Genomic DNA, 16,785 nt, shown 5'->3' with positions numbered 1-16,785 from the left:
AGAGCAGCCAAGTCCAACGTGGGCCCATCTCAATGCCCATACACAGTCACTCAGCAGCAGGGGGACTGTAACCAGAGGCAGGGACCCCGGCAGAGATTCTCATACCAGTTTAGGAACAGCACCTCAATTGAGATAGCTAAACCTGTACATGTTCGAAATCGAACCTGCAACTCTCTGGTGTTCATCATTCACTCACTGAATAAGCAAGTTATTGGGAGGAAACAGAATATGGAGCACATGGGATCAAGAAGGTACACCAAAGACATTATTCTGGGACACAGGAAGGGGAGGCTATTTTGTTTTTCAGGATGTAGCCAATGACGACAAGGTCACATTTATTGCCCATTTATAGTCATAGAGTCATACACAGAAGCAGGACCTTCGGCCCATCGTGTCCGTGCTGGCCATCAAGCACCTAACTATTCTAGTCCCATTTTCCAGCACTTGGCCCATAGCCTTGTATGTTATGGCGTTTCAAGTGCTCATCTAAATACTTCTTAAATGTAGTGAGGGTTCCTGCCTCTACCACCTCTTCAGGCAGTGTATTCCAGATTCCAACCACCCTCTGGGTGAAAGTTTTTTCCCTCAAATCCCCTCTAAACCTCCTGCCCCTTACCTTAAATCTATACCCCCTGGTTATTGACTCCTTCACTAAGGGAAAAAGTCTCTTCCTATCTAACCTATCAATGCCCCTCATAATTTTGTATACCTCAATCACGTCCCCCCTCAGCCTTCTCTGTTCTAAGGAAAACAACACTAGCCTTTTCACTCTCTCTTCACAGCTGAAATGCTCCAGCCCAGGCAACATCCTGGTGAATCTCCTCTGCACCCTCTCCAGTGCAATCACATCCTTCCTATAGTGTAGTGCCCAGAGCTGTACACCTCCATTAGCAGACACACAACAAATGGGGTTTTTAAAAAGAGCCTGGGGTACCATTACAGTGACAGGTTGGATCTTAAGCTCAGGAGAGCGACAGGAGGCAAGTCAATGGCCACAATTACCCCACAGTATGGAGTAATGGAGGGACTGCTCACACCCAGTGTCTGGCAGAAATCTGGAGAAACTTTCCAGCTACTACTCTCCACAGAAAGAAAGATAAAAGCATTCAACTTCTCAGATCATAAAACATTTGCACCACCTCATGTAAACATTAATCTACTGGCAGGTATAATGTACTTACTAGTCAGGGTGGACTCTTCCTCGGGTTCTCCATCCTGTATCTTCTCAAAAACAGCTTCCACCTACACCAAAAGGTGACACTTTAATTCAAACAAAGGTCAATTGGACAATCTGAAGTGATTTATTTTAAGTAGTATAAATGAACACGGGAGTGACTGCCTTCGATATGAAGGCAACGTTTGCCCGAGTCTGGCATAAAGGAGCCCAAGCCAAATTGAAAGCCAATGCATATCTAGGGGAAAATTCTCCACTGGTTGGAGTCATACCTAGCACAAAGGAAGATGGCTGTAGTTGTTGGAGACCAATCATCTCAGCCCCAGGACACTGCTGCAGGGATTCCTCAGGGTAGTGTCCTAGGCCCAACCATCTTCAGCTGCTTCATCAATGACCTTCCTTCAACCATAAGGTCAGAAGTGGGTATGTTCGCTGATCATTGCACAGCGTTCAGCACCATTCACAACTCCTCAGATACTGAAACAATCCGTGTAGAAATGCAACAATACCTGGACAATATCTAGGCTTGGGCTGATGTGTGTCAAGTAACACTTGTGCCACACAAATGGTGGGCAATGATCATCTCCCCATGACATTCAATGGCATTACCATTGCTGAATCCCCTACCATCAATATCCTGGGGGTTACCAATGACCAGAAACTTAACAAGACCAGCCATAAAAATACTGTGGCTACAAGAAAAGGTCAGAGGCTGGTAATTCTGCGTGAGTAACTAACCTCTCAACTCTTGAAAGCTTGTGCACCATCTACAAGGCAGTAGGGAGGCAGTGGCGCAGTGGTAATGTCACTGGACTAGTAATCCTGAGGTCCAGGCTAGTCCTCTGGGGACTTTAGGGAAGGAAATCTGCTGTCCTTACTTGGTCTGGACTACATGTGACTCCAGACCTACAGCAATGTGGTTGACTTTTAAATGCCCTCTGCAATGGCCACTCAGTTCAAGGGCAATTAGGGATGGGCAATAAATGCTGGCCTAGCCAGCGACGCCCACGTCCCATGAACGAATATAAAAAGAGTCAGGAGTGTGATGGAGTATTCCCCACTTGCCTGGATGGGTGCAGCTCCAACAACACTCAAGAAGTTCGACACCATCCAGAACAAAGCAGCCCACTTGATCATCACCCCATCCACCGCCTTCAACATTCACTCGCTCCACCACTGACACACAGTGGCAGCAGTGTAAACTATACACAAGATGCACTGCAGCAATTCAACAAGCCTCCTTTGATAGCACCTGCCAAACCCATGACCTTTACCATCTAGAAGTACAAGGGCATCAGATGCATGGGAACACCACCACCCGCAAGTTCCCCTCCAAGTCACACACAATCCTGACTTGGAACTATATCGGCGGGTCAAAATCCTGGAACTCCCTTAACATCACTGTGGGTGTACCTATCTCCCATGGACTGTAGTGGTTCAACACAGCAGCTCACCACCACTTTCTCAGTGGCGATTAGGGAATAAATGCTGGCCTTACCAGCACCACCCACATCCCAAGAACAAATTAAAAAAAAAATGTTAGCCACATGTAGTCAATTGGGAATCTAGACGTGCCTAATTGCATTTGATTAGTAAAGAAATTATGAGGAATTAACACTTGTTGGGTTTGTGACCTCAATGCTCATTCACACCGAGTGCATGTGAACTTTAACCTTTTTATAGATTTGTTGCTAAAATGGTAAAGTGAAAAGCAGAGAGTGAGTGTTGTTTTCATAGTTGATTTTTATTTATTTGTTTCATGGGATGTGGGCGTCGCTGGCTAGGCCAGCATTTATTGCCCATCCCTAATTGCCCTCAAACTGAGTGGCTTGCTAGGCCAGAGGGCAGTTCAGAGTCAACCACATTGCTGTGGGTCTGGAGTCGCATGCAGGCCAGACCAGGTAAGGACAGCAGATTTCCTTCCCTAAAGGACACTAGTGAACCAGATGGGTTTTTAAGACAATAGTTTCATAGCACCATTATGCAGACTAGTTTTCAATTACAAGTTTTATTAATTAATTGAATTTAAATTCCACCAGCTGCTGTGGTGGAATTTGAACCCATGTCCCCAGGGAATTAGCCTGGGCCTCTGGATTACTAGTTCAGTGACATTACCACTACGCCACAGTCTCTCTTACTATTTTGTAACAGTACTTTGTAAGTAGCTGATACCCCAAATTACAAAGAAAGGTACTTTCTTCACTTATTAAAATACTTGAAAACCTCACACCACACTACCATTTTGATGGCGAAAGCCTTTGTGGTTAAAAGTCCCAAACACCTCCCAGTTGCAATGCGCTGGAGCTCCCTGATCTTTTCAAAATATCAATAGCCTCTTCGCTCATTTCTCTGAGCACTTCTGACCTGGACACCCGTGAATAAGGCAATTCCTGGCGATCCTGTTGGTCTTCTACTTCTCTGCAAGCTTCAACTTTCAAAACAGTCTTCACAGTCTTTCGCTGTCTCAGGCTTCCGTGAACAGGTGTTCCCTTTCTCCCTCTGGAGGCTGCCACCGCTGGTTGTCTTCCTTACTGCCTGCTCTGAGGCTGCCACCTCTGGTCTTCTGTACAGCCTGTCTGCCTTCAGAATATCTGTTAAATTTATCTGGACTCAAAAGTCAATAGCTTTTTGTCCCTTTTTCAATATGCAAAGTCCAGAGGTCACGTTTCACAGAGACATCTGGGCCTTCCATTGTTCTCAGGTGTTAACAGCTGCCTGGTACATTTGCAACTTCAGAATCGCTGACTCCTTTATTTTTTTTAATTTTTTATTTAAGAGCTACAGCACTGAAACAGGCCCTTCGGCCCACCGAGTCTGTGCTGACCAACAACCACCCATTTATACTAACCCTACAGTAATCCCATATTCCCTACCACCTACCTACACTAGGGGCAATTTACAATGGCCAATTTACCTATCAACTTGCAAGTCTTTTGGCTGTGGGAGGAAACCGGAGCACCCGGTGAAAACCCACAGAGTCACAAGGAGAACTTGCAAACTCCACACAGGCAGTACCCAGAATTGAACCCGGGTCCCTGGAGCTGTGAGGCTGCGGTGCTAACCACTGCGCCGCCCTTGTTTATGATCCGAAAGTCTGGAAGGGGAAACTTATTGTTCTTCAGGTGTTACCCCTGCAGTCTGTTTCTTTAAAAAAAAAAGTTTTTGATCTATGCTCTCTGTTGTTCTGGTAACCAAGATGTCTGTCTTGTCCTTTAGCAGAGTAGATGAGAGGACACTTGACCTTCCCGACACCATCTTAAACTTTTAAAAATCACAATTTTTAAAACAATCACGTTACAAAGTCCAGCAGTTCATAACATCTTCCATTAAACTGGTTCAAATGGTTGCAGCAGTGTCGCTGTGGCTGATCAGCAACTTCTTTTGGACACAGACACAAGTGAAATAAACATCTAAAGTTGCGTGATCCCACCTAGGGCAATACGGATACTGCAATATCCTCAGGATCCCAGCAGGGAAAAGGAGAAAGAAAAAAAATAAATCAGACCGGATTCCTGCTCCTGACCACGATCCAGCAACTCAGGCCAGGAAATGTGTGGGCGTTTGGGCATCAGTAAGAGGATTGTGCTTGCCCACGATGCTGAGTGACACTGGGTGAGTGCAACAGGTGGGGGGTGGTAGTGGAGAGCAACTAGCAGCAGTGGAACCCTACCCCAGCGAGGGACGGCCCCTTCCAGAGACAGGGGGCAAACAAGGGGAAAGAAAAGCTGATTTCTACCCAATCACTTCATCTCAGAAGGAAGCCAGGGAAGAACTTACTAACTGCAGTTGCACTGGTTAACTTGAAGATTTTGAACCATATCTTTGTACTAACTGGAAAACTGCTAGACATTGCCTGCCAGACTCCCACAAGCAAAATGACACACAATGTAACTTCTTCACCAAGTGAAACCTTTTCTCCAGTCTTACACTTCAACCACTCTCCAGATCAGCTGATAATTCACAAGATGGACAGAAATTGTGGGTTAATCCACTGCAGAGGCCACCTTCCCAGTTTAGGTGGGAGAACGGAGGGCATGCAATGGCTGATCCGCATGCGAAGGGAACAGAACCTCATGCATACTCACTCTGTCCAGTGCTAGTATTCCACTTTCATCCATATTAAAATGGGCCTTAATCCCTCTAGACTCGGTATCCGAATGCTTCTGAAAACTTAAACCAACTCCACTCAATCGAACTGTGGTCAAATTCAATGATCCAAAGATACTGGAGGGAAAAGACAGAGTTAGAGGTTAATATAACCATGACTATCCACAGCTCATTTTGTGCATTGCTAGGTAATTGCATTGTAGGTGAACCCAGCAACACATTCAGGATGCTTTACAAACAGCATTGCAGCAAACTATCGGCAGAATCTGTATTTGAAAGAATGAAAAGGTCAGCGCTGTACACTCAGAGGAAAACAACACATCTGGTCCCGAATTTCCCTACAGTGAATCTAACATTACGGCATATGTCCTAGCAGCATGGACAGAGAAAAGGAATAGTCACCTGCAGGACACTTAACAGTGCAGCTCAAGACTACAATCTGCCCCTAGTGGGAAACATCATACAATGAAGAAATGAGTGTTTACAAAGTGGCAGCTTGGGTCAGCACCTCAGTACAGCATTATCCTGCAGGTAGGATATCATCCAAGGTCCACCTAAATTGAAGATGGGACATTAAAGATCCTACAGCACAGCTAAAAACAGATTAGAAAATTCTCAAAAATAAAAGCAAAATACTGTGGATGCTGGAAGTCTGAAATAAAAACAGGAAGTGCTGGAAATACTCAGGTCAGGCAGCATCTGTGGAGAGAGAAGCAGAGTCGACGTTTCAAGTCAGATATGACTCTTCAGAACTATGCTGCCAGACCTGCCGAGTATTTCCAGCACTTTTTTTTGATATTAGAAAATTCTCATTGCCCAATATTTCTCCTTCCACCATCACAAGAAGCTGATCTGTCATTCATCTCTTTATATGCAAAATCTTGCTAGGTTCAAAATAATTGTTACAAGTTGCCTAAGTAACCAGCTGAAACCCATATCTGAAGTACCATGAACTCACATTGCTCAACATTTCTCAAGTGCCTCACATACAATCAAAAAAGAGATTACAGAACATTTGTTTAGTTTGTATGTGGAGTTTTCTGCAACAGGCTGCTGTTGAAGCAAAAGCCAAACACTCTTTATAAAAAAAAAAGAAACAGAGAATTGCTTGAATACCAAGGTTGTTGAAGGGTATGGGGAAGAAGCAGGAGAGTGCGATTAAAGCAAGTGCTTCGTGTGGAGAACACATCAGTACAGATTCGATGGGCTGAAATGTTGCTGTACTGACACCTATGATAAGGCACTGTACAGCTCCAAGCAAAACATTGCCATTAAACAGGCATCAGCTAATGCTTCCCCTCCCAGTCTCATTACCTGAGGTCACTCTCACTGAGGAAGCTCAAATCCCCATAATTCACAAAGAACTCAAAGTCATCAGTGTAGCGATTGAAGGTGATGACTTTACGTTGGGGATACGGAGACATTCTCTGGAACAGCACACGCTTGTTGTGTTTAATGGTTTTCACACCATCCTCTTCAATCGACCGTGTAAATTCAACCTGCCATGGCAGAACAAAAAGAAATTAGGCAAACAGAGGCTACTGGCTCGCAAGACTACAATGTTGGGCTGTGGGAGGAGAGTCTGAGTGACGCGACCCCAGTGTGTGCCCTCTGACAGATATTAGAAAACAAATTCCAGCATATGGCTCTTGCTCATATACAGAGTTAGCTACAGTTGGAGATAGCACTGGCATGATGGGCCAAATGGCCATCTCTTGTGCTGTGATTTCTATATGCAAATCCAGGTAGTATAATGATATTTTACCAGAGGCCATCACAGCCATGCCCACCTCCTGTTCTCACTATGTTCACGCTTTACAGGACAAAGATCAGGAGTAGGAACCCTGCTGAATTTTCCTCAATGGCCCAAACCATTTATAGTACCTCAGCATTGCTCGAACCGAGATCAGCTAACAGCACAGATTGAGGATCAAACCTGACAGTTTCTAGTCTATACAACTCAGCTGTTCATCGAACCACTGAGGAAACCTACTCCTGCCCTTTAAAAAAAAAACAATCCATGGGTCTTTGGTTAAAGTGTGACCTCAGTGTAATGCCAGTGGCACCGGCATACGCAGAGTTCATTGTTTTATTTTGGACAACCAGACAAAGCACCTGCCATGTTTAGTAGCCTCCAAAGCAAATTACCAAGATCCATACAGAGTTTCTGTTTGCACGATATAAAGTGTGCACTCCCCACACAGGACAATTTACTCAAGTCAAGACAGCTTAGGAACTAGAAATGTGTTGGGCTATTCACAGAATAATACAGTGCAGAAGAGGCCCTTCGGCCCATCGAGTCTGCACCGATGCATTAAAGACACCTGACCTGTCTACCTAATCCCATTTGCCAGCAGTTGGCCCATAGCCTTGAATGTTATGACGTGCCAAGTGCTCAGTTGGTTGCTGGAGTTTAACCAATTAAAGCCATGCTGCTTAACTTGCACACGGCTGGCTACAGTACATTCCCCTTTACTTGTCTGGCTCCAACTTGATTAGGTTACTGGCTTGAGGTTACCTGGGGTTGACTGGGCAAAATCCCAGCACACTCTGTCTGGAATGGCGATCTACTAGCGAGCAAAACCAGGTGGCCATTCATTAAGTACCTTGGAGTACTGCAGACCAGCCTGGTTCGATACCCGATTACCGAGTTTACCATTGACGATTTACTTAGTTCTTAACTTTCATTGCCAGGCACTTTATCTTACATAGTATTTACAGCACAAACAGGCCATGCAGCCCAACAAGGGTGTGTCAGCATTTATGCTCCACACGAGCATCCTCTACTCTATTTAAAATGGGACAGGCAATAAATGCTGGCCTAGCCAGTGACGCCCACATCCCACGAACGAATAAAAAAAAAAATCTTATTTTCCTATCAAAAGGCACCATCTTGCACTTATTGATATTGAAATATCTTTGCCATTTAGACGCCCATTCTGCAAGTGTATTAATGTCTTGTTGTAGTTTTCCGCAGTATTAACCAGACCTCTCAATTTGGTGTCTTCCAAAGTTTTTGTATTGTACTTCCCATTCTAGAGCCCAAAATCATTTATGTAAATTGTGAACAGCTGTCCCTACACAGTACTGATATTCTGTTTTATATGTGTGCCTCTTATCTTGCGATTCAATTCCCATTATCTTATCCAAATCCACGGCACCCAAGCCTTATGGAATTAAAAAAAAACTCATTATATCTTAACTCACATCCTGCCCTAACAGAAATCTAAGTTTACTTACTGTTGTTCTCCTCTACATCCAATAACCAGCTTCAATAACCATAGTTAAAAGTGGTGACCCAAACTGGACAATACTCCATATGCAAATGAACCCTTTTTTAAAAATTAATAACCAAAGTATAGGCATCTTAGTTTTGCACTGATGACTAGAAACGCCACAGAATCTGATTTTCCTATTGTTACCCCAGTCTGATGTATAAGGTCTGAGCAGAGTTTAGTGTAGCAAAGAAAGCAAATTTACACAAACAGCAGCAAGCAAGTTCAGTTCAAAGAATCAAAAGGAAAGATTCTCTCAGTGGAGAACTTATTTCAAACCTTCAGACGTCGATTCCTTCTTGTTGCTCCAACTCCAAGAAGATTTCACAATTTAAAAAGCAGCCTTTAAACACTGGTGAAAACGTAATCTTCAGTGACTGAGTGGAGCATGTACCTGTGGATGCACACACAGCCACAGTATAAGTTTACCTGAATGGGGTACATGGCAGCATCGCGGATAAGGAAGGGTTTGACTTTGAAGGCCTTGCTGAGAGCAGCAGCCTGATACACGGCTCCCATTGACGCTGCCTCGTCAGCATTTATATTCTTTCCCAACTCCTTCCTGCAAAAAGAAAATAAATCCAGTTACTGAGAAAGACAGCAAAAACAGAAAAGACAGCCAGCAGTGACCATTTTGCTGACCATAAAAAGGTTAATAGTAATGCCCATTTCCTCAGGTTTAATTTTGAAATAAAGGGATTGCACAGGTCCTGCATTCTCATACTAAACACCACCCTAGGGTGTGAATGCACTGTTGCTGCAAACTACACAAAGAGAAATTAAGATTGAACACGCTGGGGCTCTTTTCTCTACAACAAAGGTGACCAGTTAGGGGTCTTTATAATTAGGAAAGGGTTTCACAGGGTAGACGTAGAGAAGGCATTTCCACTTGCAGGTGCGATGAGAACCAAAAGTCCATAAACATAAGATAACTATTAATAAATATAAGGAATTCAGAAGGAATTTCTTTACCTGGAGAGTGTTTAGTATATGGAACCCAAACACATGGAGTAGTTGAGGAAAATAGCATGGACGCCTTTAAGGGGAAGCTAGATAAGCATACAAGGAGGAAAGGAATAGAAGTTTATGTTGACAGGATTAGATGAAGAGGGGCAGGAGGAGGCTCATGTGGAGCATCAATACAGACATAGACCTGTTGGGCAAAATGACCTGTAAATACTTTGTGAACTCGTTACTTACTGAGGAATTCCAGCTTTCCATCAGGAGAAAAATTCCCTTTGGAGGCTTACCCACTTCCTTTGGTCTCCCCAGGCCATGCCTCATGCCTATCCAAATCTCTAGGGAGTATTCAGCAAGTCCCATGGCGACACTACGGCGAGGATCCTGTGCCTACCACCTGGCATTACGTAGGGCTCCAATGCACTGGTCGGTTGTTATAATAGGTGATTAAGGGGTTATCTAATGGAAGTGTTTAAAATAATTGTTGATAGAGTAGAGAGAGAAACTACTTCCTCTGGTGAGGGAATCCAGGAAAAAGGCACAATCTTAAAATTAGAACCAGGCTATTTAGGAGTGAAATCAGGAAACTTTTCTTTTTCAATACACAAAGAGTAGCAGGAATCTGGAACTCTCCCCCCACAAAGTCAATTGAAATTTATATGACGAAGATTGATAGATTTTTGTTTGGCAGAAGATATGGAACCAAGGCAGGTCGCTGGAGTTACGATACAGATCAGCCACAATCTAACAATGGCAGAACAGGCTTGAAGGGCTGAATCGCCTCCTGTTCTTTTGAGCAGCCTCTTTTAAGCAACCCTTTTAGCTCTGCATTTTTCTGGACATAAAGGCTAGCAGCACAGAGAAACTTCAAAAACAACTTTAAAAGTATTTCTGCACTCTAACCATTCTATGATTCTAAAAGGAAAAACAGCCACATTTGCAGACTCATCTTTATCGGCTTATTGATACTTTACCGGATTCACCACACTCTCATGTTCACTTGCTGTGATATTCCTGCTGGAAAGCAACTCAAGGCATGTCATATCCAGTGTCAGATCACAGTTTCACCACAAACGTTATTGCTTCACAATAGATTTAAACTCAGTACTCCTATAATGAGGGACAAGCACCGATTTATCAATTACAGATAACATTATCGAGCAGGATAACTTAATCGAATGGTCCAAGTTATTCATATATACTTTAACGGATAATCGAGGAATGAGGTCAAGGATGAAATCTGAGCCAACACTGGGTCAAATAACGTGAAAACAGAACTCTTACTTTCCAACAGCTTTCAGCAGGACCTCCTGGACTTTAGGAACTCGTGTAGCTCCTCCCACCAGGACCACATGATCAATTTCGTCCTACATCAAGAAAAAGGGAGTCCTTTCAGGGAACAAAACTTTAAAATTCCATCTGCCTTTTTTAAAATCCAGCTGACTTACTAATAAATTCATTCATTCATGAAATGCAGGGACTGACGTCAGCATTTATTACCCATCCCTAATTGTCCATTGGTGGTGTGCCGCCTTCTTGGACTGCTGCATTAAAGGCCTGCTCAGGTCTGCAACTGAAACCCGACCTGAGCCCAACAGAACCACATCCGACCTGAGCCCAGCCAGAGTCCTTTGATTTTTTTCCTGCGCCCGACCCGACCACAGGAATGAAGTTGATTATATTAAAGATGTTGTGCTCTACCTTGGATGGAATTACTCACTGTAGACTAGTGCAGAGTCCAGATGCACGTTTCCCACCTTGACGTCCTGGCTGTCACTGTGTCCGATCCAACCCGACCTGAGCCCGAATGCTGGACCCGGAAGAGTGACCCGACCCGAACCCGACACATTGTCGGGCCTGGTCGGGTAGCCATGCTCTATGCTGCATTCCACATTAAAGCCTGGCTACCTGACCCAAAACCGACCAAACCCGACTACATGTATCAGGTTCGGGTTGGCTGTTGTCGGGTTTCGTTTTGTATTGTTATCTTTTTAAATCTACATTTGACGCGTCCTTTTTTCCAGTATTAATAACATGTTTGATATTTTCAGGTCGGGTCAGGCATGAAAAAAAAAAATCGAAGGACTTGGGCCCAGGTCGGGCTCAGTTTGGCTGTGGTCGGGTTGGGCCCAGGTTCGGGTTTTAATTTTATACCCGAGCCAGGCTTTATTCCACATGAAGGTACACCCACAGTGTGGTCAGGAGGGAGTTCCAGGACTTTGACCCAGAAACAGTGAAGGAATGAAGGTTCTATTTCCAAATCAGAATGGTGTGCGACCTGGAAGGGAATTTACTGTTTGTGGTGTTCCCATGGCTGCTGCCCTTGTCCTTTAAGATAGTAGAGGTCGCAGGTTTGGGAGGTGCTGTCAAAGAAGCCTTAGCAAGTTGATGTTGACTGGCAACCGGCTTCTCTTTTTAGTAACAAAAAAATGTACATCACCCTGGTTCGAAGCAGCATTTCATACAGTCTCAACATTTTGGCAGAAAGAATTTAAAAAAGCATATTATCTAAAAGGTGAGAGATTGCAGAGCTCTGAGATGCAGAGGGATCTGGGTGTCCTGGTGCATAAATCACAAAAGGTTAGTATGCAGGTACAGCACGTAATCAGGAAAGCTAATAGAATGTTATCGTTTATTGCGAGGGGAATTGAATACAAAAGTAGGGAGGTTATGCTTCAGCTATACAGGGCATTGGTGAGACCACATCTGGAGTACTGTGTACAGTACTGGTCTCCTTATTTAAGGAAGGATGTAAATGCATTGGAAGCAGTTCAGAGGTTCACTAGACTAATACCTGGAATGGGCAGGTTGTCCTCTGAGGAAAGGACACGCTAGGTTTGTATCTGCTGGAGTTTAGAAGAGTAAGAGGCGACTTGATTGAGGGCTCTTGACAGGGTGGATGTAGAAAGGATGTTTCCCCTTGTGGGAGAATCTAGTACCAGGGATCACGATTTAAAAATAAGGGGTCGCACATTTAAGACAGAGAGGAGGAAAAATTATTTCTCTCAGAGGGTCGTGACTCTTTGGAACTCTGCTTCCACTGCCTTTTGAGGAATACAGTCGTTAAATTTTATTAAGGCAGGGCTAGATAGATTCTTGATAAGCAAGGGGGTGAAAGGTTATCTGGCGGTAGGTGGGAATGTGGAGTAGAGGTTACAATCAGCTCAGCCGTGATGGTGAATGGTGGAGCAGGCTCGAGGGCCGAGTGGTCTACCCCTGCTCCCAATTCATATGCTCGTATTTACACAATGGAAAAACTCAAGTCCCTGCACTTGTTGTGATACTTACACAGCCAGAATGCTAGAAATCAGCTCATCATTGTACCAAAAACAAACTTAATAAAATTAAGTTACAATATCAACTAAACAACATACACATTCACCATAAAGCCCTTTAGTCATCCCAGTTTATTGAAAGTACTCACCATTTTCAACTCAGACACTTTTAAGGCCTGATGTACAGGATCTGCAACTCTCTCAAACAAATCACTGCACAGTTCCTCAAACTGCTGCCTTGTTACTTTGGCCTTGAAGTCAATATCATCAAGAAGCCCCTCAATCTGCACAGAAAACACAAAGACAAGATCTATCAAATCTGGTAACCAGAGGACACAGATTTATAAGGTTATTGGCAAGACAGCCAGAGGCGAGATGAGAGTTTTTAAAATATTGAGTTACGCTGATCTGGAAGGGTGGTGGAAGTAAATGCAAAGATAATTTTCAAAAGGGAACTGGATAAATACTTGAAAACAGAGAAAATAGCAGGGCTATGGGGAAAAAGGAGGAGTGGGACTAACTGGATAGCTCTTTCGAAGAGCCAACAAAGGCAAGATGTGTAGTGATTCTATGATTTTATACTGTTTCCAGTAAAAGCTGAGTTTTTTGTGCAAAGCATGACCAAACATTTAATAGATGTAATTATGTCCCTCAAATACACATTTAATGTGGGAAAGCTGCCCTGCATTCCAGAGGCAGCAGGAACTGATGGCAAAGCTACTAATTTTATTTACCTGTGCCATATGATCTATATTTGCACTCAGAACTGTTTTCACACGATTTGCTTCTTTCCACAACTTGGCCATTGCTCGCGGGTGCTGACGGACATCTTTGGAAGTCTTCTTTTGTGCGTTGAAGAGTTTTGCTAGGTGATCCTGTAGTCGAAGCTCCATCTCAAGTCCACCCAGATTCCGATCAAACCTGAGGGTGACAGGGAAAGCAGCAAAATAAATTTATAAACCCAACTTCAGACAATAGCAGTGGATCAGTGGGTAACAACCTCGCCTTTGAGTGAGGAGGTTATGGGTTCAAGTCCCACTCCAGAGACTTGAGCACAAAATCTAGACTGTCACTCCAAATGCAGTACCGAGAGTGTGCTGCATTGTCGGAAGTGCCGTCTTTCAGATGAGATGTTAAACCAAGGACTCGCCTGCCCTCTGAGGTGAACGTAAAAGACCCCATGCCACCGTTTGGAGAGACAGAGGCAGGTTCCCCTGGTGTTCAGATCAATATTCAACCGTCAACTATCAACAGAAAACAGATCATCACACTACTGCTAGTGAGATCTTGCTGTGTGCAAATTAGCTGCTTTCTTTCCTACATTACAATAGTGATAACAACACTTCAAAACTACTTCCTTGTAAAGCACTTTGGGACATGCCAAATTGTGGAAGACGGAATAGAAACACATGTCTCTCTTCTCAAACACGCAAGGCAAATGGTAAATCAATTCTTTTACCAATGTCTCAGGGTCTGAGAGAGTAAATTACAATTATTTGTTTTCTGCACACAATTGTCCAGAAAACTCTAGGTTGTAATGACTTTTACTGAAATAAGATGCCCAAGTTTCCCCCGACCCATTACCTCTGGGACCATCTAACTGGGGCGGGGGAAGTCAGCAGAGCAGAGAGTCCCCTGCTGAAAATTAGGCACTGGGTAGTACAGCCTATTGTCCTAAACCCAGCCTAAAACACACCAAATTATGCAAACACACAGACAGCTATTCAATTTCGGAAAGAAATGTGGCAAAATTCCTTTTCTTACCCCACACAAGAAAATGTTTGCAAAACTGGGGCATTTTTCACTGGGACAGAGAAGTTAAAGGGATCTGAGGGGTTCAAAATTATTATAGACCATTCCTAGTGGTTAGGATAATTGGTAAAAAGGGGGCAAGGTTCGAGAACGTCACTAGAACAGTGAAAAAGAGATAGAAGAAATGTTTGCATACAGAGGGTTATTAGAACATGGAATACTTTACTGCAATTGGTTATTAAGGCAGAGACGATAACAGCATTTAAAGTTAATATAAAAGTAGACAAAGAGAAATAGGATTACAATTATAGTTCCAACTGAATTGTTAGAACCCAACACAATGATCTCCTCTTATGTTGTAATCTGTAATTCTTTGAGCATACGGAGATGGCAAAATTATTTTTCACCTAAAATAACAATTGAAACGATTAAATACTAGATAGCAGCACTGGAACACTAATGCAGATTCTAGCTTCTATTATGCATTGAGCATTAAAAGCACAAGTCAGTGAACTGGGCTTTCTATTCATACAGAATAGTCAGAGCAGTTGGACACAGTAACCAGGCATTCAGACCCAGGAACTACCAACATTCTTTCTTTACCCAGATTTATCTTTTTTAGCCCCCAAGATTTAAAGCAAATGCAGATATCCAATTCAGGAATGATTTCAGCCCAATATTCCACAAGGAAATGAGTCATGCTGGTGTTTTGCAGATACCAGATGAGCAGATAACAAAGTTACCTGTCACTCACTGTTATCCCTTTTCAAACAGCCCTGTGTTAACTACAGGGATTGACTGGTAGACAGGACCGTATCTTCCCACTTGCGCTGATCAGCCCCCACAAAAACTGTAATCTACACGTAATTAATTTTCTCCAGAACAATCATTTATTTTTGACTATCCTCTTTCCCTCTCAACAAAAAGGATGGATTTAGTCTTGACTGCGTCTGTAACGCCTTTCGAGGCTGAGTGGCAAAATTAAAAGTCATTAAATGCGCGGTGGGGCTTCAAATAGAAATTTACCCGATCCCTCGGATCTGGAGCTGAGGCTGTGTTCCTGAATCCTTCGTCTTAGTTGTTACGTAGGTAACAATGGTGGCAGTGGTGCTGCTCGATCCCATGTCGTAGAACATCACATTCTGAAATAAGTTATCAGACATCAGAGAGAGAGAGTGGATAATCAGATTTCTGAGTAACAGTAATATAGTACATCCTAAATAATCCAATTTGCAATGCTTCTCAATTCCACCCCCCTTAATCTTCACCAATTGCCTCCGTGTGGTACCAAGTCAAAGGCTTTCTGAAAGTCCATGTAAACTGCATCCAGTGCATTTTTCCCACTGACCGCATCAGTCACCTCCTCAAAAGAACTCCATTAGGTTCGTCAAGTGAAATCTTTCTTTCTGAAATCTGTCCTGGCTGCTTCCAATTCTAGAGATTTAATACACTTAGCTTTAAAAATACCAAAATTTCCCTACCATAGACCAACTAGCCTGTAGTTATCCGGGTTAGCCTGGCCTCTTTATCTGAAAATGTGTATTACGCTGGCCATTTCCCAGTCCTCTGATTCACACCATCACTCAAGAGAACTTTTAATTACAATTTTATTTGAACTTGGGGTTCATTTTAGCAACAACACCCTACCTGGGCTGTTGCATTAATGTCCTTCCTCCGAAACACACCATAGTTCAGGGCCACAGCCGTGTTGTCATTGATCAATTGAAGGACCTTCAAGCCCGCCATCTGAGCAGCCTGCAGGACTGCCCGCCTCTCTGCCTGATTAAAATATGCTGGCACAGTGATCACCAAGTCCTTAATGGGCTGCTCTGCAGAACGAGGGTAAAACATACAACAGTCAGAAATATCTCAATCACTTGAATTACTGCATAAAGATAGTCTTTACATGCGCAAAATGTGGAACTCCTTCAGTCAGATTAGTTTAAGGCAACTCGTGTATTTACCTCATTAAAAGGTGTGCTTCCTTGTTAAGATTACTTCTGAGCTATTTTCCCAACAGGTTCTGAATGATTGGAATCAGGTAAGTAAACAGTGTCATATTAGGAAGCTAATCCAGATCTGATAATACAGCCCTGTGCACTATATAAGCGTGTTAGAGTAAAATTCCAACTCTTGTTTTTGGTTAGATGTGTTAGGGTCAGGCAACTCTTAATAGCCAATTAATGACAAACCACAGAAAGGAACACCCAGTGAAAATTAATTTCGACAATCGGCCAGGAAA

The 16,785-nt window shown here is 43.3% G+C and overlaps 1 protein-coding gene across 3 annotated transcripts in view; it reads right to left on the bottom strand.

Moving 5' to 3' along the window:
* Nucleotides 1-16,785, bottom strand: part of hyou1 (hypoxia up-regulated 1) — a 45,908-nt gene that overhangs the window by 18,665 nt on the left and 10,458 nt on the right. For all 3 annotated transcript variants that reach the window (XM_068054158.1, XM_068054157.1, XM_068054159.1), the window contains exons 7-15: nucleotides 16,191-16,372; nucleotides 15,570-15,685; nucleotides 13,526-13,712; nucleotides 12,941-13,075; nucleotides 10,801-10,883; nucleotides 8,986-9,118; nucleotides 6,596-6,780; nucleotides 5,260-5,398; nucleotides 1,182-1,242 (exon numbers count right to left, since the gene is read on the bottom strand). In XM_068054158.1, the coding sequence (XP_067910259.1) occupies nucleotides 1,182-1,242; nucleotides 5,260-5,398; nucleotides 6,596-6,780; nucleotides 8,986-9,118; nucleotides 10,801-10,883; nucleotides 12,941-13,075; nucleotides 13,526-13,712; nucleotides 15,570-15,685; nucleotides 16,191-16,372 (1,221 nt within the window). The remainder of the gene's footprint in view (nucleotides 1-1,181; nucleotides 1,243-5,259; nucleotides 5,399-6,595; nucleotides 6,781-8,985; nucleotides 9,119-10,800; nucleotides 10,884-12,940; nucleotides 13,076-13,525; nucleotides 13,713-15,569; nucleotides 15,686-16,190; nucleotides 16,373-16,785) is intronic.

The sequence above is a fragment of the Heterodontus francisci genome, chromosome 22 (assembly GCF_036365525.1).
Source record: "Heterodontus francisci isolate sHetFra1 chromosome 22, sHetFra1.hap1, whole genome shotgun sequence".
NCBI lineage: Eukaryota > Metazoa > Chordata > Chondrichthyes > Heterodontiformes > Heterodontidae > Heterodontus > Heterodontus francisci.
This window is presented reverse-complemented; position numbering and strand designations above follow the sequence as displayed.